Source organism: Neophocaena asiaeorientalis, unplaced genomic scaffold (assembly GCF_003031525.2).
Source record: "Neophocaena asiaeorientalis asiaeorientalis breed wild unplaced genomic scaffold, Neophocaena_asiaeorientalis_V1.1 scaffold641, whole genome shotgun sequence".
NCBI lineage: Eukaryota > Metazoa > Chordata > Mammalia > Artiodactyla > Phocoenidae > Neophocaena > Neophocaena asiaeorientalis.
The window spans coordinates 72907-98816 of record NW_020173730.1 but is presented as its reverse complement, the minus strand read 5'-3'; the positions used below and the strand labels follow the sequence as shown (position 1 = coordinate 98816).

Below are 25910 nucleotides of genomic sequence, written 5' to 3'. Positions count from 1 at the left end.
CTTTTTTTTTTTTTTTAAGATGTTGGGGGGAGGAGTCTTAGTAATTTATTTATTTATTTTTGCTGTGTTGGGTCTTCGTTTCAGTGCGAGGGCTTTCTCTAGTTGTGGCAAGCGGGGTCCACTCTTCATCGCGGTGCACGGGCCTCTCACTATCGTGGCCTCTCTTGTTGCAGAGCACAAGCTCCAGACGCGCAGGCTCAGTAGTTGTGGCTCACGGGCCTAGTTGCTCCGTGGCATATGGGATCTTCCCAGACCAGGGCTCAAACCCATGTCCCCTGCATTGGCAGGCAGATTCTCAACCACTGCGCCACCAGGGAAGCCCTAGTGGTGTTTTTGATTGGAAAACACCTTGTGTTTGAGTTAGCCTAAAGCTTCTATTATATGGAAGAAAACGTTTTAGAACCAAATTTTTATGTAATTAATCTTTTCTTCCTATTGATTTCATTAAAAAGTTGGTTCTTTGTTCCTGCTTAAAAGTAATGGCATCCTAAATTTCTGTGATGCTGACAGCATCAGGACAGGTGTTTTCTGCTTTGCTTCCCTCCCTTTCTTCCTAGAGCAGGGGCTCCAAGCATATGGTCATTTTTTTGTTTATTGCCCAATATTTACTTTTATATGATTGCGACCCTTCTGTGGGGGAATTATCAACTGAGACTGATTAGAGAGAGCCAGCCTTCCCAACTACCCATCTTGATGCTCCCACCATACAGTTGAACATGTGTTGAAAGGAGTGAGCGACCAGGATCCTCGACTTTGTGTATTGTTTTGAGTTTCTTAGGAGATAAAATCATGGTGGTATTTACATTTGTGCTGTCCGGAAAAGACAAAAGCCATTGCTCTGTTTTCCAGTTCAGGCTATTGAAGCATGTTCAGGCACGTGGTAGAGGTTCATTCAGTGTGGCCAGTGGTTAAAACTGCAGGCTCTGGAAAAGGGGGATAAGACACAGTGTGATGCTGATGCACTCGCTGCAGGATCCATTGGCTCTAACAAAGACATGGTTTTGCATTACTGAAGGCGAGTGCAACCAGCATTTAGGAAAATGCTTATGCTGTAGGTGCTGGTTCAGTGACAGTAGGAAAAGCAGTAGGGGGTGGCAGGAGGAGTGACTAAATAGTTCCGTAATTTGACTTAGTTTTTTAAAATATTGGATGCTTAGCACATAGATTCATTGAATTTCTAAGTGCGGCTATACTTGCATTAGGAATGCCATGTTCAGAGATATCATACTGATATTTTTATTGTGGTTAAAGGAAATTTTGTTTTCCCATGAGGAAGCTATAGTACAACAAGAAAGTTTATGCAACTGTTCAACTAGCGAACAATTTGTTTCTTCAATGAATTGAGCAGAAGAATTTGCAACATGAATTGGCAGTTTTGTGGGGTGTACAACATGATGCTCTGGTAATACTAGGAATGGTCAGAAGTCATCAATCTTATAACATTTCTATTTCTAAAGAAAATCTCTGCATAGAAGTTTAAGTATTTGTGAATTATGGGTATATATATGGCATTAAATTTTGAGTGGTGTCAGTTTTTAGTAGTTATGTGGAAAGCTCCAAGTTTACTTTATATTTGAAAATACAAATGTAAAACAAAACCAAACACAAATGTTCTCAATTCTGCCATGGCTTCATATTATTTTCTATAAGGTTTCATTATTTAAAAGTGTTATAATTAGTACATTTTTATAATTTTTTTCTCTCTCTTTCTTTTAGTTGGCACTTGGCAATGTAATAAGTGCATTGGGAGACAAGAGCAAGAGGGCCACGCATGTTCCCTATAGAGATTCTAAGCTGACAAGACTACTACAGGATTCTCTTGGGGGTAATAGGTATGCATAAGTGTTTATCCTCCATATTCCTGAATTTCAGTTATTCATTATTTTTAAAATAAGTTTGTAAAGTGATTTATAAGAACTGTTTTTACTGTAAAGCGGAACTAATAATTATTAAGTGCCTCAAATGTGTGAGTGCTTTTGCATGTTGTTATTTCACATATTTCTTATAACACCTCTTGAGGTAGGTGTTATTATTCCTATTTTATAGATAAGGAAATTGAAATCCAGAGAGGTTAAGTAATTTATTCAGTCACTTAGCTTATAAATGCAATCCTTGGCATGTGCTTTCTCTATACCATTGTTTCAGTTTTAAGTGCTTGGCACATAGTTGATGCCTAATAAAATTTTGTTGAAAAGTAAATGCTGTCTTCTAAGTAATTAAAAAGTAATTTAAATATTATTCATTTTCTTTACAAAGTCTCCTAAAAATTAAACATTTTTTGACATTTGAGAAAAAATTTAAAAATGTTAATTGAATGAAATATAGGGTGATTGCTGGTTATTAACTTTGCCAGAATCACTGATATTCCTCCTTTTCTGTACTTTGCATCATCCTGATATGTTTCATCAGCTAAATGTATTCTTTTGGTAATGCATTCCTTTTTATAAGCATCAGAATGTTGGCTTTAAAAATGGTAACTTTTTAGGCATTTAAATTCAATCATAGCACAGTTCAACAAGTTACACACAACTACAGTGAATCTATTTTACAGTGTTTTCAACGGTCTAACATCATGTTTACTGATGCTATAAAATGATCATTAGGTACTGTAAAATGATCATTAGATGCTGTAAAATTAAACTTGCAAACTTTCTTTTTGAACAACTATTATTCAAAGAATTTTGATAATGTTGTTTATTTAGGTCTGAAGTTGGATGGATTTAGAAATAAAGTTTTGTTTTATAGAATTCAAGAGTATCATTTTTATATTCCTTCTTTTCATATAATATTGCCATTGTCTTAACTCAGCTGTCTTCTAGCATATCCTTTGTATTGCTTCCACTGTTACATATTTCTTACTTCTGGTCTATATTTTCATTCTGACCTTCAATATCAATCTGGGTCTTATTATAACAGGACAAAAAGTTTTGTTTTTTAAGCCAAATATAAATTTTTAAAGTTTGCTAAATTGTAGCCTTTTCCTGTGTTTATTTCTTAGCTTTATAATACAGCTTTGTCTTATAAACAAAGCAGAGATAGTAAACATCTTCCCTTTACAAGTGTCAATACTTTTGAATACTTCAGTACTTCTGAGAGTTTGCTTGCCCTGTAACAATCTAAGATATTTGCACTGTGGGTTTTGAATTCCTCTTGAGTTTTATCTAAGCTATAGCTAAAGAGTCTCAGATGTTCCTCACCCATTTCCTATCTAGTGGTAACGCCTCTTATTCTCAGTGACCCTCAATTCCTGCTTAAAATTGTGAGATTGAACGCCTAGTTCAAAAGCATTAAACTTTGTATAAACATTGGAAAACAAAATTCCTTCATGTTGTGATGTTTGTACAAATTTCTGTTAAAAGAAAAATTAAATCAAAAGTATTTGTGGAAACAAGCTGCATATATTTATGTGTACAGTTTGATGATTTTTTAAAAAACAAAACTGGCTTTTATACATTTATAATGTTTAATGTAACATTTTAAAAAGTTTATAGCAAAAATATGGAAAAATACAGAAAATATAAAACATGATAAAAATCAACTGTATTTCTATTACTTGTAAGTAACTATTGTTAACATTGTGATGTATTTCCTCCCTAATGTGTAATATAATACGATATAACAATATATAAGATAAATAACTTTATTTATTTGTTTGTTTATTTTGGCCATACCGCATTGCTTGTGGGATCTCAGTTCCCCAACCAGGGACTGAACCCGGGCCACAGCAGTGAAAGTGCCGAATCCTAACTGTTAGACCACCAGGGAACTCCCTAATATATTTAAATTATATGGTTTCCTTTAAGATAGAGTTATGGTTTTATATAAAAATAAACAACTTGCATTAAAAAATTTTTTTTCATAAACATATCTATTCTTTTTTTAAAAAATAAATTTATTTATTTATTTTTGGCTGTGTTGGGTCTTCGTTTCTGTGCGAGGGCTTTCTCTAGTTGTGGCAAGCGGGGGCCACTCTTCATCGCGGTGCGCGGGGCTCTCACTGTCGCGGCCTCTCTTGCTGCGCAGCACAGGCTCCAGATGCGCAGGCTCAGTAGCCGTGGCTCACGGGCCCAGCCGCTGTGCGGCATGCGGGATCCTCCCGGACCAGGGCTCGAACCCATGTCCGCTGCATCGGCAGGCAGACTTTCAACCACTGCACCACCAGGGAAGCCCCATAACTATTCTTGAAATTCGTATCATTTGGGTTTTAATATGTGACCTTTTTCCTATACAGTAGGTCTTAGCTCCTCTCATTCCTGATTTCACTATTCTTCTTAAGCACTTGATCCCAATACTTCTCAAAATATTTTTAATAAGGGAGAGTTCTCCTCCTTCCCACTTCCCAGTTGTAGTGGCTTGATATTGAACATGACTATACTCAGCTTGTCCCATTATGTGAGTTTGAAAATACTTGAACTGGTCTATACTGTATTCAGTGAAATGAGTTCATTGATTACAGCAAGCTCAAATGTTGTAAAAGTTGCCAAAATGCTTACTGTCAATTTCTATACTTGTCATGAATCTGCCAGACTGGCACTGGACCGGGGATAACATTTTGAGTAGTCCTATCCTCTAATCAGTATCCATAATCATCACTCTCACTGGATTACCTTATCTTCTTCATCAACAGAGATGCATGAATTATCTTAACTTCTGACTTCAAATAAATAAATATAATATACGCATGACATACAAACAATTATTAGGGATCTAATATATTCCAAGTAACACAAACAAATAGTAATGACCTAATATGTTCCAAATACTGTGTTGTACAAAGTAGTCTGATGAATAAAAAATATTTGATGATCCTTGTCCTCTAGGATTTTAGTATCTAAGAGTTTGGATCTATAAAATTTCAATATAATCATAATCAACAAAAAAGAGGTATGCAAAGGGTATGAGGAAGCAGAGAGAAAGGAGTACAGCCAAACTCAGGGTTGGATTCTTGGACTAGATGATCTCTGAGTTGAATAGTAATAATAGTAAAAGTAAGGGTAAATAAGGATGAGCAAGAGTTCACAAAGGAATAAAGATAGGTGGAATGGGACCCGTTTTAAAAGGGTTGCTATGAAGGGCATTATGCTAAGTGAAATAAGTTAGACAGAGAAAGACAAATACTGTATGATATCACTTATATGTGGAATCTAAAAAATACAACAAACTGTGAATATAACAAAAAAGAAGCAGACTCACAGGTATAGAGAACAAACTAGTGGTTACCAGTGGCGGGGAGGGGCAATATAGAGGTGGGGGAGTGGGAGGTACAAACCGTTGGATGTAAGATAGGCTCAAGGATATATTGTACATGAGGAATATACCCAATATTTTGTAATAACTGTAAATGGGAAGTAACCTTTAAAAATTGTGTAAATTTTAAAAATTAAAAAAAATGAGACATTACTACACATCTAAAATGAGTAAAAATAAAGCTTGACAATACTAAAAAAAAAAATACGAAGAAAATAAAAGTGTTACTATGAGTGCTGTGTTGAGATTATTGGGAGAAGGCAGGAGTGGAAGCAGGAAGCTAGGAGGCTATAGGTTAGAATTGATAGGTATAAATTTCCTACCAGGGTGGGTAAATTAGCTCCTTAACTGTTAGTGTGCAAGTGCCCATTAGACTCTCCACATCTTTTTCATTGACAGAAATAGCTTAGGCATAATAATCGTTTTATTATCCTGTTCTTTGGTTGGTAAAGCAATTCATCATGATGATAAAATAATGTTTCCCAGTTTTCCTATGTAATCTAGCCAGAAACTCTGGAACTTTGACCACTCAATCACAAATGATGTTTCATATTGTGAAACATATGGATATACTAAATACTTTTCTTGATCAGGTGATAGGATTTTGTGTAAAACTTTTTGCTGAAATAAAAAATCAGGATGCAAGTGATTAAATTAAAAGAAAAAATTTAAATCCTAAAATAGGAACTTCCCTGGGGGCACAGTGGTTAAGAATCCGCCTGCCAGTGCAGGGGACACAGGTTAAAGCCCTTGTCCGGGAAGATCCCACATGCTGTGGAGCAACTACCCATGTGCCACAACTACTGAGCCTGCGCTCTAGAGCCCTCATGCCACAACTACTGAGCCTGCGTGCTGCAACTACGGAAGCCCTTATGCCTAGAGCCCGTGCTCTGCAACAAGAGAAGCCACCGCAATGAGAAGCCTGTGCACGAGTGGAAGAGTAGCCCCCGGCTTGCCACAACTAGAGAAAGCCCGTGCACAGCAACGAAGAACCAAAGCAGCCAAAAATAAATAAAAATTAAAAAAAAAATCCTGAAATATTAAATAGATAATGAAAGCAATGATTTTTGAATTTCAACATGTCATATTATATATAGATTAAATTTTAGAATTATTCTGTGTATATTGCTTCAAAAAATTTTTAAAGAGGTGAGAAATATATGCACTTGTATTATGAGTATATGGTATTATGAGTCAAAAAAGGATAATATAAATTAATTTTCCCCAATTTTAGCCAAGCAAACAAAATCTTTTTCCTTAAGATAGTCTTAAAGCATTGGGGCTTATAAATTTGCTTTTATTTTTAAGTTAGTAATGTCAATCTTTGGTATCTCGAAGGAGAGATATTATTCAAAAGGCGGGAATTTTAAAATGATTATTTCAGTGTTTTATTTGCTTTTATCTGTAAACCTAATTATTTTTTGTAACTTTCAGCCAAACAATCATGATAGCATGTGTCAGCCCTTCAGACAGAGACTTTATGGAAACTTTAAATACCCTGAAATATGCCAATCGAGCTAGAAATATCAAGAACAAGGTGATGGTCAATCAGGACAGAGCTAGTCAGCAGATCAATGCTCTCCGTAGTGAGATCACACGACTTCAGATGGAGCTTATGGAGTACAAAACAGTAAGCTAATGGTTTTGACTTTGCATTTTGTGATACATTTTGTGTACACAGTGATACCTTTTTGTGATGGCTTGCACATATATGTCTCTGGAGTCTCTTTGTCATAGTGGTGGCATCTTTCCTTTTGGAGGTAGAATTCTCTAGTTTTATGTGTGGGTAGCCTTTAATAATGTTCAGTCTGACAACCTGACCAGCCTCTTGTTTCAAAATACTTCCTTCCCAGTCAGATTCTTTAGTGACAAATGCTCAAAGGAGAGATGTAGTAGAGGGAAAAGGATCTCTTGCCTTGAGGCTGTTAAGACAAAAGTGCTCTTGGTTGTAGAATTGCATAATCCTGCAGTATCCTTTAACAAAACTCTTGTGTATTTAAAACTTCTCAATCAACAGGGAAATATTTTTCTTTTCTAGGGTAAAAGAATAATCGACGAGGAGGGTGTGGAAAGTATCAATGATATGTTTCATGAGAATGCTATGCTACAGACTGAAAATAACAACCTGCGTGTAAGAATTAAAGCCATGCAAGAGACGGTTGATGTATTGAGGACCAGAATCACACAGCTTGTTAGTGATCAGGCCAACCAAGTTCTTGCCAGAGCAGGTATGTGTGTAGGGTGGGATGAATGAGGGATTACTTTTGGAGAGCAGGAAATACTCTTCATGTTTGTTAACTTTGTGGAATATTTGAAGTGAAAAAGTCAATCTCTGTGTATACAATCTGTGATTTTAAGTTAATACTTAATTTGTAAATAATACATTCTTACAGAAACAAAATATGCCCTATGCTTCATCATATTATCTTACTTTCTGCTCATGTAATTAAGGGCAGGAAATTTGCTGTTTAAATTATGTTTCAAAGCATTATTGTTTGTTTCTATAACTTTGTTTTTTCTCTCATTCTGTTCTGTTGAATTTTAAAGGAAATTCTTTTTTTAATTAATTTTTATTGGAGTATAGTTGATTTACAATGTTACTTTCTGCTGTACAGCAAAGTGAATCAGTTATACATACACATATATTCACTCTTTTTTAGGTTCTTGTCCCATATAGGTCATTACAGAGTATTGAGTAGAGTTCCCTGTGCTATACAGTAGGTTCTTAGTAGTTATCTGTTTTTATATATAGTAGTGTGTGTGTGTCAATCCCAATCTCCCAATTTATCCCTCTCCCCCTTTCCTTATTTTATCTTGCAGGTGAAGGGAATGAAGAGATTAGTAATATGATTCACAATTATATTAAAGAAATTGAAGATCTCAGGTACAGTTCACGTTCTGTAATATATAATGCACGTATTTTGGGTTTTGCAGTGAAGTATTATTGCTATTTTTTGGGCTTATTTTGTCGTAACTATTCACAGTGATATTTCAGCCCTTTGGTCAGGTTAACTTTAGGGGAATAGGTACTTGCCTATAACGGAACATATGGGAACATAATGTCACAAACTACTTTCCTCTTCCCACATTATCTTCCTGGGTTATCCTCCTGCTCTTGTTGTTATACCCTTAATTGGAAGCTTACCTAACCTCATATAACAACAGGCATAATTGGTGTCGATGAAGTTACCTCCCTGTGCCTCTTCACCCACCATTTGGGAATGGTCAACATCAATAAGTCATCTCTAATTTTTAAAATTTCCCATTACTCCTGTTCCCTTATACTTCTTCAGCTATTCTATATGTGTGAGTCATTGCATCCCTACCAATTTGCCTGCCTCTGTGGTATATACAAAGGCTCATTCATCACCCACATTTCACACACATATTGCAAATACTCACTGTATGCCAAGCATCATGCCATGGACTGAACAAGTATGACATAAACAAAGAGTTCACAGTCTAGGTGGGTCAACTTACATAAATAGTCACATGTAGTAAATGGAATGACAGAAGTCAGTAAATAGGACACCCATGCCAGGTGTGGGAATGTGGAGGGGACCACTGAGCACAGACTGGAAGAATTGGGTCAGAAAGTAGATCAAGGACACTAATCATTTCTATAATATTTTCAGGTTCCATGGTTTGCCCTGATGGCTGAGCTGCTTTCTCTTTAAGTAGAACTACAGTCAGCTCCATTGGGAGCATCTAAATAGCTCAGATCTCACTTCTGTTATCCATTTGCAGAAAATAACCAAGTGAGAGATTATCTTTCACAGCTACCCTAACAATTCTCTGTCTTGTATTTGTGTTCTATTTCCCTCTCTCTTCCTCTGGCTATTCTAGAGATTCTTAAACAGAGATGAGTAGTGTTTCTACTGTTTCTGCCTCCTTAAGGCACACCAGGTCCCTTAAAAGCTTCAAAAAGTAAAAACCAGTGAGAAAACATCTGATGTATCAATAGATAAAGTTACTCAAATAACTATTACTTTTATTCTGTTTATATATTTCCAAACTTTACCTTTTTGATGGAGACCTTTGGGACCTTAGGTTGTAGTTCTGGTCAGCTGCCAAACTGGACTTGCAGTTTCCATCTTGTGTTGGCAGTGCTCTTTCCTGCCTACTGCCAAAAACTTGTCCTCTGACCAGTCTCCTGTGTTTCCTGACTCTGTAGACCCCATCTTTACCATTCCTTCAGACAAAACTCATATCTGGCTTTTAGTTCCTAAAGATTCTTTTCCTGCTCCTAGTCTGCTTCTTTTTATCTTTTTTTATTTTCTTGGCACTGGTCAATTGTTAAGGCTGATTCCATACTCTGGTTCTTGGGCTTGATTTCCTCTCTTCCATCATGTTATTCTAAGACCATATCTAAGCTTGATCTCATTATTTGGTGAATGGCTTGACTAGTGTCATTATTTCCTAGAAAACTGACTGAATCATTTCCATTCCTTTTAGTAGCTAAAAGGAGCATCTAATACCTTTCTTCTTCAAGTTCTTGAGTTAAGACTATTCTTTAAGCCATCTAGAGAACAATGATGACTCTTAGGCCTTGAGTTCAGTCAGTGATCAAATCTTTCGTGGTATAGGTTAATAGCTTTTTGGCTCTTTTATTCAGTTTGTCCCATTCATAAAGTGTAGTCTTCTCAGTTCTCGGGACTTTAATTTATAATATAAAGATAATTTACATATGGGATAAACATAAATGATCTTTGAATTTAAACTGAATTACCTGCATTGAAATTTTTAAGCTTCTGTTTATTAAGTATACGACCTTGGGCAAATTACCTAACTCTTTGATCTTTAGTGTTTATCTGTAAGAATGAGGTAATACCTGCTAGTCTCAAAGAGTTATTATGGGGCTCAAATAAAAAAACAGGATGTAAAAACTATTAAATTGAAAAATACTGTAAAGGTCTAACATTATTATTTAGGCAAGTTCTCACATTCTGTTTCATCTACAAAATTCTACTCCAATCCATATTTTAATCACTACTTTCTCTTAGGAAGACATTCATTCACAGCTACTTAAACTTAATGTAAATTATGTAAATGTATTGCTACATGGGAATGTTTATATTTTAAGTCTTATCATTTTAATTATAAAATAATACTAGTTACCTTTTAATAAATTTACACATCACATTATTTGTTGTGAAATGATAATAGTCACTAATTAATCTTAGTTTTCTGGAGTTCAAAATTTTTGTAGAAATTTCTGAAAATATAGGAAAGTTTTAAAAAGTTAAAATCACCCATATTCTCACCATTCCAAGAACTGATGTTAACATTTTGGTGTATCTCTTCAATAATTTTTCAATGCATACTGTAGCAAAATTTGTATCGGGGTGTATGTATTGCTTTACTATCTATTCTTTGAAATGTGACAAGATATTAGGATCATTTTTTAATGTTATTAAATATTTTTCTAACATGGTTTTTGCATGGCTCCATGAGTACTGTCTCATGGGTTGTAATTGATTTATTTATCTAATCCCCTACTGTTAGATAATTATATTATTTCCAACTTTTTGATAAGAATAGTTATTATTTGTTAAAAACATTATTAGGTGAGTTTTAAATTCATTGTATCATCATCCTCATAACCGTCCTAGGGAAGTATATATTTTCATCTCCATTTAATGAAGGATTTAGAGATTCTGTGAGTGAAAAAGCTGAGATGATATTCAGTAAGTGAAAAGGCTGAGATGCAAGCCTCAGTTTATTCCTTCCCAAGGAAGTCTGTGTACTTCCCCTCATGCCTCACTGCTTGGTCTCCTATTAAATGAAATGCAGACAGCAACAAGTGTGTGATTGGGTGAGTAGGAAGAGAAGGAGAGGCAAAGAGAGAGATGTTATCTCTACAGCCCATACAAAAAGCAGGATCTACTAATGTGGTGTGGGGTTGGTGGAGTTGGAGGTGAGCCCTAAAGGTTTCAGCCTTTATTAGCACCAGGACGGAAGAAGCATTAAAAATATGCCCCTACCAAATGCAGATTTTTAAAATCAGGTAATAATCAAACACAAATTGTCTGATTATTATATAAATGAGCCAATTAAAAACAGGTCATTAATTGATAGCTAATTTATATTTTCATTCATTTTTTTAAAAGGGTCTTTTTAAAAAATTAATTAATTTATTTATTATTTGTATTTTTGGCTGCGTTGGGTTTTCGTTGCTGCGTGCAGGATTTTCTCTAGTTGTGGCGAGCGGGGCTACTCTTCATTGCGGTGCGCGGGCTGCTCATTGCAGTGGCTTCTCTTGCTGCGGAGCACGGGCTCTAGGCACGTGGGCTTCAATAGTTGTGGTGTGCGGGCTCTAGAGCTCAGGCTCCGTAGTTGTGGCTCATGGGCTTAGTTGCTCCACAGCATGTGGGATCTTCCCGGACCAGGGATCAAACCCGTGTCCCCTGCATTGGCAGGCAGATTCCTAACCACTGTGCCACCAGGGAAGTCCCCTTCATTCATTATTAACATGCATTATTATGTACCCAGGCTTTGTGCTAGATATTGAAAATATAGAAAAGTGTAAATTTTTACTGAGTTTTTATCATTAAGCTGCATTTTTATACTTAGGTTGTCCTCTTATTAAAAAATGACAGCATTATATTCAGAATTTTCTTTAAGATAATTTTGAAATCATTTAACTTAATAGTTTCTACACAGCTATTTAACGATTTTAAAACATTGTAACTGTTGCAACACCAAATATAAAGTAAAACAATTTCATTAAAGAATATATAGGACACTTATTTGTAACATATTCACTGATTTGTGTATATTCTGTCTCTAGTTGATTTCAACAGTGTCATGAATAATTTTGGTAGGCAGTGTAAAAACACAGCTGACTGTGCCTTCTAGAGCTCAGTAGTTGCAAATAATCTAGCACCTTCCTCTGAAACATTTGAACATATGGCAAAAGTGCTTAGTAATGTAGTTTTGAGACAGAGATAGTAGGTAGTATTTTCTCCTTATAACCTTGTCTCAATCACCCTTGTGCCAAATTGACCTGGGAAATTTATTACACTGAAGTAGATAATTGTGTTCTTTTATGGTTTAAATCAAATGGACTAAAGGAACTGGCCCAGAGGACTCTCTGAATCCCTTGTAGTCTCAAGAATCCAGGCTCTTTTAGGATCTTATCATTCAGTGTTATTACTGACAGCACATACATTATTTTCCTGTCATTATGAGGACTGCTTGAGCAAACAAAAGAATGTTTTTAATTATCAAACTCGGGTTTCCTTGGAGATTTCATCTTTTCCCATGCCATATTCAGGAGCCAGATATCTTTCAGCCAGTTAGAGGCAAGTTTGACTAACTATTCCTTACAAAGATTTGGAAATGTTATTATAGCATGATGAATGAGGAACAGGAAGGAAGGGAACCATGCTGCTTGCACATTTTAAGTTTCAAAGATGAGTTTACAAAGCAAGGATAACTAGTGCCTATTGACCAGAATGCAAGTAATCTAATTATCACTGGCACTTTTGAGCACTAAGAGTTTTACTTCAAATTTACAGTTATTTGATCAGGAAATTTTTAAAATATCTTAAACACTAATGTTTGTGAACACATATGTTAAAAAAGCCGTACCTTGTAGCAATGTTGAAATACATTTTGGGAAACTTTTTAGCTTGCAAAACAACTCATTTAAAATGTTCCCTGTTTATTCTTAGAGTTGTCAAGTTTGCAGAGATGGAAGGTAGAATGGTGGTTGCTAGGGACTGGGAGGAGAGGGGAACGAGGAGTTAGTGTTTAATGGGTACAGAGTTTTAATTGGAGAAGATGAAAAAGTTCTGAAGGTAGATGGTGGCAATGGTTGCACAACAGTGTGGGTGTACTTTGTGCTGTAGAACTGTACACTTAGAGATGGTTAGGGAGGTAAATTTTATGTTAAGTATTATTTATCACAATAATAAAATGTTTCCAACTTAAGTGTATTTTTATTCATTAGGGCAAAATTATTAGAAAGTGAAGCAATGAATGAGAACCTTCGAAAAAACTTGACAAGAGCCACAGCAAGATCACCGTATTTCAGTGGATCATCAGCTTTCTCTCCTACTATAGTATCCTCAGACAAAGAGACCATTGAGATTATAGATCTAGCTAAGAAGGATTTAGAGAAGCTGAAAAGGAAAGAAAAGAAGAAGAAAAAAAGGTAGTGCTATAAAATCACTGCTATACTGCTAATTACTTTTCAGGCTATTTTAATTTGCAATTGCAATGAGTATACATAGCCTCATAAGTATATTAATAAATAAAATGTCATTTAACATAGGTGACAATTATAATTATATACTTTTAAAGATTTATCTCTACTTGTATGTAAAAAAATTAATTTATTTATAATAATATTGTAGTGAATTTTATTTAGACTATAAGGTAAAATTACTATTAGAAATTATTTTATTATTTTTTCAAATAGCTGCTTTTGCATTCCATTCATCTTTTCTGCAAAGCTTTTTCTACCATTACTCAATATTTTCATTTTTTTTCCATTTTCTAATACAATTAAATAGTCTCATTGATATATTCTGCTTCCTGTCTAGATTAGTTTAAGTAAAGGCTAAACTAATTCATCAGACTGTCATTTAATATCATTTGGTCTCTTAAGTATTTTCTGCGGGCTCTAATTTGATTATGTGAAAGTTATTTATGTTATTTCAGGCTTCCTGACTCTTCCAACAATGAGTTACTCAGCTTTTCACCACTGTTCTAGGCTTCCTTTTCCTTGCATCCTGGTAATATCTCCCTCTGAAATCAACTGGATGCAAAGAAGAGGAGGAAAATTAAAATATGTCCACTTGTAATCTATGAGTGGTTAAAACCTCATAAATTGTTTACATGTTTACATATTGATTCTATGGTGCAGTCAAATTACTTACATAGAATATATTTTGAACATGCCAGTCAAATTAATTTTAAGCATTTTTGGCTAGATATTCCAAAGGGGGAAAAGATATCTTATTTGTCAAATAGCTTGTTATGGAGGTGTACTTTTTAGAATTACTATTGACATTTAGTCTAGCTGCTGCTTTGCTCAGTTTATTTAGAAATTTATTTTGACAACCAAGCATTTCTTCTTTGAATAGTCAGTTGACCAAAGTTATTAGAGGTTTAAACTCTGCAAATTAATTCTGCTGTTTGTCCTTGAGTTAAAAAGGACTGATTAGAATAATTAAAACAAGGAGTTGCACATCTATGGTTAGGAGGCATTGCAATTGAAATTGGATTCTTAAGATACTAATGTCTTAAAAGATGTTGCTCGTGGATGGCTGATTATGGCAGCATTAAGAAATATATAATGATTAGTTCTTATGCAGGGCAATTAAAACTGTAACAGTGTTCACAGAATTATCAAAACTGGTTTGACCCAACATACTGTGGAAATGAAAATGAGACTTCAGCACATGACTTATCATTTATTTGTAAAATTCAGTTGTGTAGTTGGTCAAAATGTGAAATGGTATGACTTGTTTTTAACGGTGTAGGTGGTTTGTGTTCATGAATAATAAGTAAGGATAAGCAAGGGTATATTTCTTAAGGTCATGAACTGATTCTGCTCTTTCCTTTTGAGGTAAATTTAGAGATGTTACCATAATCACCTGTTGGGTATGAGTAATAAAAAACAGGTAGGGATCCCAATAGAAACCTGGGCACTTTTGACGTTTTTATAGTGATCATAGGTACCCTAAATTTATACCTCTGATTCAGGTTATTTCTGTGACAATGCAGGGTTGTAAGGTTTTTGACTGATAAATAGTTCTATTTTACTCAGCTTGATAAAGCATTTCATTTATCACCAATAACTTTTAGCTGCATGTAATGTAAATTCCTTTCTTAAAAATATTGGTAAGCTCTCATTTTAGCCAAAGGGTTTGCTACAGTTGAAACAAAAAATAATAGAGTTGTTGTTGAAACAAAACATAATAAAGTGTTTAGAATGACAGCAGCTTTACTGAAGTTAGTGATTAGTCTTCTACAGGAACTCTGGAGGGAGTAGCTTCTGTTTGGATATATTGATTCTGGTTAAGTTGTATTACATGCCTCATATTTACTTATTTTATTTATCAAATAGAACATTGCAAAATTTGGTTCTACCTCAACCTTGCATATATAGTAAGTAAGTTAATTTAAAATCGTTTGGAACTTGGAACTAATTTTTCTCTAGAAAGTGTTACAAGTACATAATGTCCAGGTTTCCCAACTCACTCACATGAAATGATATTTACTCATTCTATAGTGTGGTAAGAGCAATTCAAAAGGGAATAGGAAAAGGAAAATAGGGGAAAGAAACTTTGTTTCCCTTCCATGAATGTAGACCAACCTTTGGGGGAAAATATGAATTTCCGCCTTAGCCATTCTCTCTTATTCCTACCTACTGACCTTCTGTGTTCCCATGCTACCTTGATCCATTCCTCCCTTATGAGGTCAGTTCTCATGTAATTCTTCCCTAGCCCGAAGTACTACCAGTTTCAAAATCATCTACTTTCTTCTCTCCTCTCCTTAAATTCAAAGTTGGAAACAAAGCCATCTGACTAGAGAAAGGAACTCATTCCAGTGGAAATGACTTATAGCTAATAAAATTCCTCTAGGGATATTTGTAATTTTGAAAGAGGAAGCATTAATCCAACTATTGAAAATTTGGGCAATAACCTCATTAAGAAAAAAAATTAAATAGTGTAGGGAAGGTTTTTGTTACCCCTTTTGGTTGACAGTTTCCAAAACCTATCTGGGGTTTGGCCTTTGGGTTCAGCTTTGCTCAGCTGTCCCAGTTCTCATAGCTACTTCTGTTTCTCCCACTGAATCCACAAATTCTTTAGAAGCTCCATGTCTTTTAATTTACTTTGTTTTTGTGCTGTTAGCCTTTGGTTGTAGTGACTACAGGGCCTCTGACACTAAGTGTTGGTTGGTGGAGTGGCAACTGTATCATTTTTATGTCAGAAGCTACATTTGTGTTCAAGGAGGATGCCATAAATCCTGTTTTACATGAGATTTTCACCCTCTTGTCAAAGTCTTTATCTAAACTACAACCAATTGCTGAGATGTGTGGTTTAAAGGTTGGCTCTTCTTCCTGTGCTTATTTTCTGTTGAGATGTAAAATAATCCATAAGTGTAGGTAGTAAGAAAATAAGGAAGAATAATCGAATAGACTACATTGACTATTTTCTTTAGTTACACAAATGTTAGAATGGTTAGCAAGATTTGTCATCCCCCCCCATTTAACTGTGGAAGAGGTATTATAAATGGAACTAAATGAAATAAAGACTGAACTCCTTTAAATTATGGAGAAGGATCAGATTATTAGTTTATATCTCTGCCCCTCTACTGTCATTTGGAACTATTGATTGTAGTGTTTTTTTAAAGAGACAATTGGGAAGGCATCTAAAGTTTATCTACTTATTAGCTCACATTATCCATATATTTTAATATAGCTCTCTAGTGTAAGGTAAACAGAATTTCATGCTGAAAATAGAAAATTTGGGTTTTTTGCTAGGGAACCATATCCTTTGAGTCATTATAGCTCATTATCATCAGTATAAGCCTAGATTAGACTTTTTTTTTTTTTACTTTTTTTGGTGTATATGGATAAAGAAAATTTACCATTCATACATTGATCCCCATATTTTTGAATATCTAGCTTTAAATGACTTGCATTATAAAAAATTCACTCATTCATCAGACTGCATTATATTTGTATTTAGTGGTGTCAGGTTGAAACTCTAGAAACACAGAGATTTCTTAGACGATGGCTTTTCTCACCCTTTTCTAGATATTACACTGGACATTTTGATCTCTGGTGAATATCACTCTGCAGAATTTTTTTCTCGGAAAGATTGCTAGTCTCTTCTTGCAATAGCAGTATATAAGTTCATTGTGAAAAACAATCACAGGCCAGCAAATAAAAATCATGTTATAAAATTAAAATGAGAACTGCCTTGATGAAATAATTCATAACGGAGACTCAATCTCTTCATTTTAAAATACTGATGATTCTGAAAAAATATTTTTTTTTGGAATCCAGGCAGAAGTGTACTATATCAAGATTGCTATATGCTTAATCAGAGCCTAGCACATCTATCTTTTTGTCTACATGAGAGATACTGGTATTCAGTACATTCCACTGAGTAAAGATTCCCAATTCTGTGTATTGAATATTCTTTAAATGTCAAAGCTTTTAAATACATATTTATAGTTTTTCTCATACTTTGCTGGTTGAAAAATAACCTTACTAATGGAATGTACTACATTTCCCATTTTATTGCTACCTTTGCCTTAGATATATCCTTTTGGTAGTCTAGTAATTAGTACAGTGATATTAATTTTCAGTTAATAAAATTACAGTTTTCCACTGATATCATAACAGTCATATTCATTTGACCATAATACCATTTCATGTATAATTTTGAAATAGAATTTTTTTTAGATTTAGTGATGTTCACATGTAGTAATTTGAAATAGAAAACAAGTTTAAAAATTAGTATCCTAGTATGTAGTATTAATGGTATTTTCATATTATGGTATAAAGGCATTACTTTTTGAAGTTCTTTTAATGATGCCATAAAAAGGTATTTTGTAAAGGTTTACAAGGAAGAGAGGATATCATTGGCAGTAGGTTTTTTTTTGGAATCTGAGAAAATTGATCCATTTCAGGTTAAAAAAAGCAATGGCATCCAAATACTCTTACTGTTTATCAACTTTATAAATTGAGACTGTACATTTTACTGCTGAATAATTTCAACTGATAGTCTATATATACTCTTCTTAGATATAATGCTGCTTGTTTTTCTTACTTTTTATTCATACAAAATGTATTGCCTTTTTACTGTGTATTGTCCTTTGATGATATCTTTTAAATTTTATTTTAAAGTCTTCAAGCTCATGTATCATTTTTACCTTCTTATCACTTTCGCTTTTTACTGTCTGGTTTGTCCTTCATTGGCTTGGCCTTCCAATACTGTGCCTCGTGATTGTGAAGGCTACAGAAACTTGAGGAAAGCAATCGAGAAGAAAGAAGGTTGGAATATTTCCCAGGTTTTTTATTAAAATGTCATTTAAATACTTAGTTGCCATTCAGAAGGATATATGCTGTAGAATTATAGATTGTTTCAGACTAGATTAGCTTGGTGCTCCTAAAAATAATGATGATTTTATAAAATTAACAAAAACACTGAAAATATAAAAAAATACTTTTTAAGAATAAAAGCCAGCGGTTATATGAATTAAAATTCAGGAATTTCATGTGAATTTAGAATAGATTATCATAATTTTGATGGCTAAAAATGGCCCAAGAACCCCACCCTTTAACTTTCAGAATATACCTTTCAGAAACTTGTGAACAGACAGGGAATTATTAATTTGGTGGGAATTCGCATTTTGTTGTAGCACATGCTAAGTCATGGGTGGGTTCATTCTCATCTCTTCCTTATTTTGTGTAATCTTTGTTAGGAAAACAACGTTAAAATGGCAACAAAGTAAAAGGAAACTGTGGCCTTACTACAGATAAGATTTATAAGGCATATTTAAGGTGGAATTAGAAAAACAAGTTTTGCTTTTAAAATGTACCTGAAGTCAGCATCAAAAACAGGATCTTCTTGGGCTTCCTTGGTTGCGCAGTGGTTGAGAGTCCACCTGCCGATGCAGGGGACACGGGTTCGAGCCCTGGTCCGGGAAGATCCCACATGCCGCGGAGCGGCTGGGCCTGTGAGCCATGGCCGCTGAGCCTACACGTCCGGAGCCTGTGCTCCGCAATGGGGGAGGCCACAGCAGTGAGGCCCGCGTACCGCAAAAGAAAAACAAAAAAAAAAACCCCCCAGGATCTTCTCTTTTTTTTTTCCATTTGAAATTTGAGCAAAATTTAGAAGCACTGCTTCTGAACTCCCAATATAATAAAAATTTGCATTTTACTCATTCAATATTATGATTATTTAACCAAGTATCAAGTAGTATTTTACTTCTTATTAGAACTTCTCTTTATAGATTTTTCTAAACGTCTCATGATTACAATATCAAAATGATTAAGAAAATAAACTGGTTTCAAAATAATATTAACTATTTTAGAAGCACCACTTTATAATTTTATTTCTTACTAAAAATAAGCCTTGGGGCTTCCCTGGTGGCGCAGTGGTTGGGAGTCCGCCTGCTGATGCAGAGGGTGCGGGTTTGTGCCCCAGTCCGGGAGGATCCCACGTGCCCCAGAGCGGCTGGGCCCGTGAGCCGTGACCGCTGGGCCTGCGCGTCCGGAGCCTGTGCCTGTGAGAGGCCCGTGTACCGCAAAAATAACCAACCAAACAAACAAACAAAAAATAAGCCTTGAGAACTTTTACTGTGCAACAATTAAACTAATCTCTTACTTTAAATAGCTGAAACCGTAAATTATATTTTCTTTAAGTTATTTAATAATTTACATTCCACAATTATACCCTACATATTACATAGTATTCTAAAGTTTCTATAATTTATTCTAGAATTGTATTTTAATTATATAGTTAAATTAAAATATAATTCTATAATTAAAATATAATTCTATCTGTAGGTCATCTTAGGACTCACCTGATTAGTTTATATTTAGGACATTATGTTTATCATTGGAATTAAATTAGATCATTAAAATGTGAAAATTTTTCTCTTTTGAAAGGTCAAAATAAAATGCATAGTTAAAGTAGTGTAATGGAAACATTTTCCCACCTTAAAATAGTTAAGTCCTTTAAATATACTTAATGAATAGCATTTGCCTCCAATTTTTATATGACGCCTAATAGATAACAAAAGCAGAATTGTTTGGTGTTCTAGGACAGGGCTTCTTAAATATGAATGTGCATATAGATAACCTGGGGTGTTGATAAAATGAAGATTCTCACTCAGTAGGACTGACATGGAGCCTGAGATTCTACATATCTGACAAGCTCCTGGGTGATGCTGATGCTTCTCTGTCTGTGAACTGAACTTTGAGGCAATATTCCAGAATACTGGCTTTGGAGTCATGACACCTGGTTTTAAGTCCCCTTGAGTTGATAAGCTTCACCAGGCCACAGTTTCTTTTTTGGTTGTCAACAAAAATGTTGACATTGCTTGTTAAATGTCAAAGGGTTTAAATTACTTGATCATTAGTGTTCCTTCCAGCTCCAAGATTCTGATTCTATGTAAACTGCAAACTTACATATTTTTCATTGCTGCTTAGATAGTTATTTTAGATATAAAATTTCCCCAATTTATTGAAGAAAACTTGAATGTTTGCTGTACAATAATCATAAAGTATCATATTGTTTACTTTAAAAGCTTAAGCCTTACATGATTTATAAAGGTAAATTAATAATATAAAGTTAACAACTGCTGATTTTTCTGCATCAGAATTGGCACAAACAGCTTATAATACATGAATTAACTTCATATTATAAGTGAAAATAACATTTGTTAAGCTGGATTCTGGTGACTTGGAGGGTGTAGGAGGGTGTGTTAGGTCAAGTATTTGAAACAAGGTGGTTGTATGGCTATAAACCTGAATAAAAGGGAATTTGTGTTGGAGCTTGAAGTAATGAAGGAACTGACAATAACAAAAATTGTGTGCTGCAAGAGTTGCAGGTGAGGAAGGGAGACTGCATAGGGGAGGGGATGAGAAATGCTGATGGGAAATATCTTTCCTAACACATGCTCCTTTCCTAGTCTTAAGCCTTAGGCCTGTTTCAAGTATAGCACTACTTGAGTACATGGTGCTGGCCTTTAAATCAGATGATTGGATGAAGGGGGAGTTTCTTTCTAGATTTTCATCTTGAAATGTGTGATGATGGAAAATGAACAGTCCTATTATAATACAAGTGATGTAAGATAGGCATTCAGTATATTCAACATTTTTCTCTAACAAGTGATTTAACAAACTCATGGAACCTTGTTATAGTTTACTTGATTCCTCTCCAGTTAAGAGGATTTTATTGATATTCCTACTGGTAGTTTCTTCTCACTCTAGAGATATGCTGTCTTCCATGCATCTTTATGCATCTTTCAATTTGTACTATTCTACTCCAACATAATTAGTGTGTGAGACACATAGGCAGAGGTTCCAAACAGAGGTGCTCATGCACAATCATAGAGATTAATATATTTAGCAAATACTTCATGCACATTTATTATGCACATCCCTTGGGTACTGGGCATGTAATGCTGAGCCAAACAGACATGATCCCTTCCTTCATGAGACTTACAGTCTAGTGGGGAAGACAGAAATTACAGAACTAACTACCTAAATAAACATAAATTAAGAACTCTGAAAAGTGCTTACAAAGGAAAAGTATTTGTGTTCATCTTCTTCTGAGTTCAAAAATGTCTTTGAGAATTGGGACCTACAGTTAAACATTAGAGTTTAATAATAATACCAGTACCTAAATGAGATTAATTTTTTAGCCTAGAAGCTAAAAATAAGTCCATGTATTAGGGCAATTATTTAATGTAGCAGAATATCTGAAAGAAATGATAACTGTTATAAAGTTATTCTGATAAAAATTTTAAGCTCTTTCTAGAAGAATTTTATTTGGATAATATTGCTTTATTCAAGTATTCTTAATGATTTAAAAAGTTAACTATAGCACAAGAAGAAAATTTTCATATGTAAATTCATTTAAAATTCACTTTCTTAATATTATTTAGGATAAAATGTAGGAGTCTAATGAACAGAAGTGTAACTTCTGTGCATAATTGATGGTGGTTGCCAAACCCTGAAGGGTCAGAGTGATTTAACTATGTAAAAACTTTGCTCACTATAGAGTCTTCTTTTTCTCATGGCCACAAGGGCTGAAGCAATTAGTTTAGCTATAACATTATGTGACATTAGTATATATTAATAGTTAGGGCTGCTTTACTGATACCTGAAGAGGAAGCTTTTATTTGTATGGTGAATCTTGTGGCAGATCCTGGACTTTCCTATTCAATCAGGGGTCAGGCAGAACTTCAGACAGTTCTGATGTGCAGAGACCTATTTCTGTGAGAACATTATGAGAAATAGCCCTGTGCTACAGGTATGACCTAGGAGAAAAGAACCTGTACTATTCTATTACCAGGGGAGACCTGAACACTGTGGTGGATGCAGCTGGTATAGACAAACTTACTGTGGGCAGATGTATTCTGATCTTTAAATTTATTCTTAAATGTATTAGGACATTAATAAAAAATGCAGTTTCTATATCTTTGTATTAAGATGAGAAAAATTTATATATTTAGATGAGAAAACAAAAATATTTTTTACTTCCATAAAATTTAATTTGCCTACATTCTAGTTGATTGAATGTTATGGTGACTAGTTCTTAGCTGTCTCATCAGGTGTCATGCTTCAGGGTATAATCTATTCCTCAGTGTTTCTAGAAAATAAGATTTTCTCCATTGATATAAATCACTGTACTATGAGTTGAATGGCAGTTTCAATTTTCCTCTGAAGCATCAGACATGATAACTTTGCTGAGTTAAATGATGAACTCTTCTAGTTTGTTTTCAAAAATAATTGATGGTTTTTAAAAATCTGGGAGAAAAAAAGTGAACAATTTTCCTCTCTACTTTAGCATCATACACTTTTGCTTCTTTTTTTTTTTAGTGTGGCTGGTAAAGAGGATAATACAGATACTGACCAAGAGAAGAAAGAAGAAAAGGGTATTTCAGAAAGAGAAAGCAATGAATTAGAAGTTGTAAGTATGAGAGAATAAACTTGTAATTTTGAGTCCCTGGATTAGGTTGTTCTTGGTTGCTGATAACTGTACTAACTTATATGTAGAAAAGAGAATCAGTTATCATACATCCATTTTAAATTGTGTCCTTGAGGACTTCTTTTCTTCAGAAATGTGAGCTATTAAATATTAGCAACTCACAGTCTTGTGCACTGTGAAAGCATTGTGTATGGGGTGATAGAATACTAAGAGAGATGAAGTACTCTTTGATTTAAGACAGAATTATTGTAAAATAACCTTAAAATTGTGGATTGATATTTTTAACTTATGAAAAGTGAAATTTTTGTGCTCTTGTACTTTATACTCACAGTCTCTCTTTTTTTTTTGTATTTATTCATTGAGACTATATTGTGCATATTAAATATAAAGCACCATAATAGAAGCTGGGGCAAAATTAATTCATATGGCTAGGCACACTTCATAATATTGAGGGAGGAAAAAAAATTCTAACTCTGATTCTGGTTCTTTGTTTGTTTTTTATTGTTTATTTTTTAAATGAGTATAGTTGCTTTACAATGTTGTGTTAGTTTCTGCTGTACAGCAAAGTGAATCAGTTATATGTATACATATACATCCACTCTTTTTTAGATTTCCTTTCCATTTAGGTCAACATAGATCATTGAGTAGAGTTCCCTGTGCTATACAGTAGGTTCTCATTAGTTATCTATTTTATATATAAGTGTATATATGTTAATCCCAATCTCCCAATTCATCCCACCTTGCCCCTTTCCTCCTTGGTAACCATAAGTTTGTTCTCTACATCTGTGACTATTTCTGCTTTGCAAATAAGTTCATCTGCACCATTTTTCTAGATTCCACATATAAACGATATTATACGATATTTGTTTTTCTCTTTCTGACTTACTTCACTCTATGGTTGTTTCCATGTCCTGGCTATTGTAAATAGCACTGAAATGGACATTGGGGTGCATGCATCCTTTCAAATTTTGGTCTTCTATGGAAAGATGCCTAGGAGTGGGATTGCTGGGTCATGTGGTAGCTTTAGTTTTAGTTTTTTAAGGAACCTCCATACTGTTCTCCATAGTGGCTGTATCAATTTATATTCCCACCAACAGTGTAGGAGGGTTCCCTTTTCTCCACACCCTCTCCAGCATTTATTGTTTGTAGATTTTTTGATGATGGCCATTCTGACCAGTGTGAGGTGACTTGCTTTTCTCTAATAATTAGTGATGTTGAACATCTTTTCATATGTTTGTTTGCCATCTGTATGTCTTCTTTGGTGAAATGTCTATTTAGGTCTTCCACCCATTTTTTGATTGGATTGTTTGTATTTTTGATATTTAGCTGCATGAGCTGTTTGTATATTTTGGAGATTAATCCCTTGTCAGTTTCTTCATTTGCAAATATTTTCTCCCATTCTGAGGGTTATCTTGTTGTTTTGTTTATGGTTTCCTTTGCCGTGCAAAAGCTTTTAAGTTTGTTTATATTTGTTTTTATTTTCATTACCCTAGGTGGTAGATCAAAAGCGAGCTTGCTGTGATTTATGTCAAAGAGTGTTCTGCCTATATTTTTGCTTAAGAGTTTTATAGTACCTGGCCTTACATTTAGGTCTTTAATCTATTTTGAGTTTATTTTTGTGTGTGGTGTTAGGGAGTGTTCTAATTTCATTCTTTTACATGTAGCTGTCCAGTTTTCCCAGCACCACTTATTGAAGAGATTGTCTTTTCTCCATCATATATTCTTGCCTCCTTTGTCATAGATTAGGTGGCCATAGGTGTGTGGGTTTATTTCTGGACTTTCTATCCTGTTCCACTGATCTATATTTTTGTTTTTGTGCCAGTACCATACTGTTTTGATGACTGTAGCTTTGCAGTGTAGTCTGAAGTTCAGGAGCCTGTTTTCTCCAGCTCCGTTCTTCTTTCTCAAGATTGCTTTTGCTATTTGGGATCTTTTGTGTTTCCACACAAAAAGTAAAAATTTTTGTTCTAATTCTGTCACACAGTCTCCCTTAATGAGGTAATCAGTTTGCCTTGCCAATATTGTGCTATTAATGGACACAAATCACATTTTAGGAAGAAAGTCAAGAAGTGAGTGATCATGAAGATGAGGAAGAGGAAGAGGAGGAGGAAGAAGATGACGTTGAAGGGGGTGAAAGCTCTGATGAATCAGATTCTGAGTCAGATGAAAAAGGTACTTGTCCTTTGGTACAAGGACAAAAATTTATTTTGGGCACTTGTTTAAAACATGGCAGAAAACTCTTAACCTTCTCCATTTGAAAGCACCTTTTATAATTGCTGGCCTATATATGCCCTCCAAGGCTCATGTTCTTCTCTTATTGGATTTAGTCATTGTGTAACTTCCATTCTTATTTGCTACAAATAGTATCTCTTGTCCTTGACCAAAGTGAACACTCTATCTTTTTGCCCTTTTTTAATTTTTGGTATATTCAGGATATTTTCCTTACAGCTGCCAAGTGAATACTTGGATACAGATGATGGTTTTCATGCTCTTATTATGGCCTATCCCAAAATTTTTATTTTCCTCTTTTATAATAGCCAATTATCAGGCAGACTTAGCAAACATTACTTGTGAAATTGCAATCAAGCAAAAGCTGATTGATGAACTAGAAAACAGCCAGAAAAGACTGCAGACGCTGAAAAAGCAGTATGAAGAGAAGCTAATGATGCTGCAACATAAAATTCGGGACACTCAGCTTGAAAGAGACCAGGTGCTTCAAAACTTAGGTAAGAATTATATTTAATTCAAATTAAAGTTCAAACTAAATTGTCAAAATAGATTTTTATCCTGTCTTCCTTTACAAGAAAAAAATAATATTAAAAGTCACATTAAATGTTAATTTGTCCCATTATGTTAAATATTACTGTTTATTTTGTTTTTTCATGCGGGTACCTGTCTAGGCTATTTAATAATTTTTTTTCCAAAGTTGTGGCTAATTGTTTTAATGCCTTGATTTATGCTGGGTACTTTTTTTAA

General features: G+C 34.5%; 1 protein-coding gene across 3 annotated transcripts in view; it reads left to right on the top strand.

Annotated features, from left to right (window-relative positions):
• The window catches only part of KIF21A (kinesin family member 21A), a 160712-nt gene that overhangs the window by 89794 nt on the left and 45008 nt on the right, over positions 1 to 25910 (top strand). For all 3 annotated transcript variants that reach the window (XM_024750862.1, XM_024750861.1, XM_024750860.1), the window contains exons 7-14: positions 1717 to 1832; positions 6682 to 6877; positions 7286 to 7475; positions 8068 to 8131; positions 13202 to 13405; positions 22826 to 22916; positions 24989 to 25106; positions 25472 to 25660. In XM_024750862.1, the coding sequence (XP_024606630.1) occupies positions 1717 to 1832; positions 6682 to 6877; positions 7286 to 7475; positions 8068 to 8131; positions 13202 to 13405; positions 22826 to 22916; positions 24989 to 25106; positions 25472 to 25660 (1168 nt within the window). The remainder of the gene's footprint in view (positions 1 to 1716; positions 1833 to 6681; positions 6878 to 7285; positions 7476 to 8067; positions 8132 to 13201; positions 13406 to 22825; positions 22917 to 24988; positions 25107 to 25471; positions 25661 to 25910) is intronic.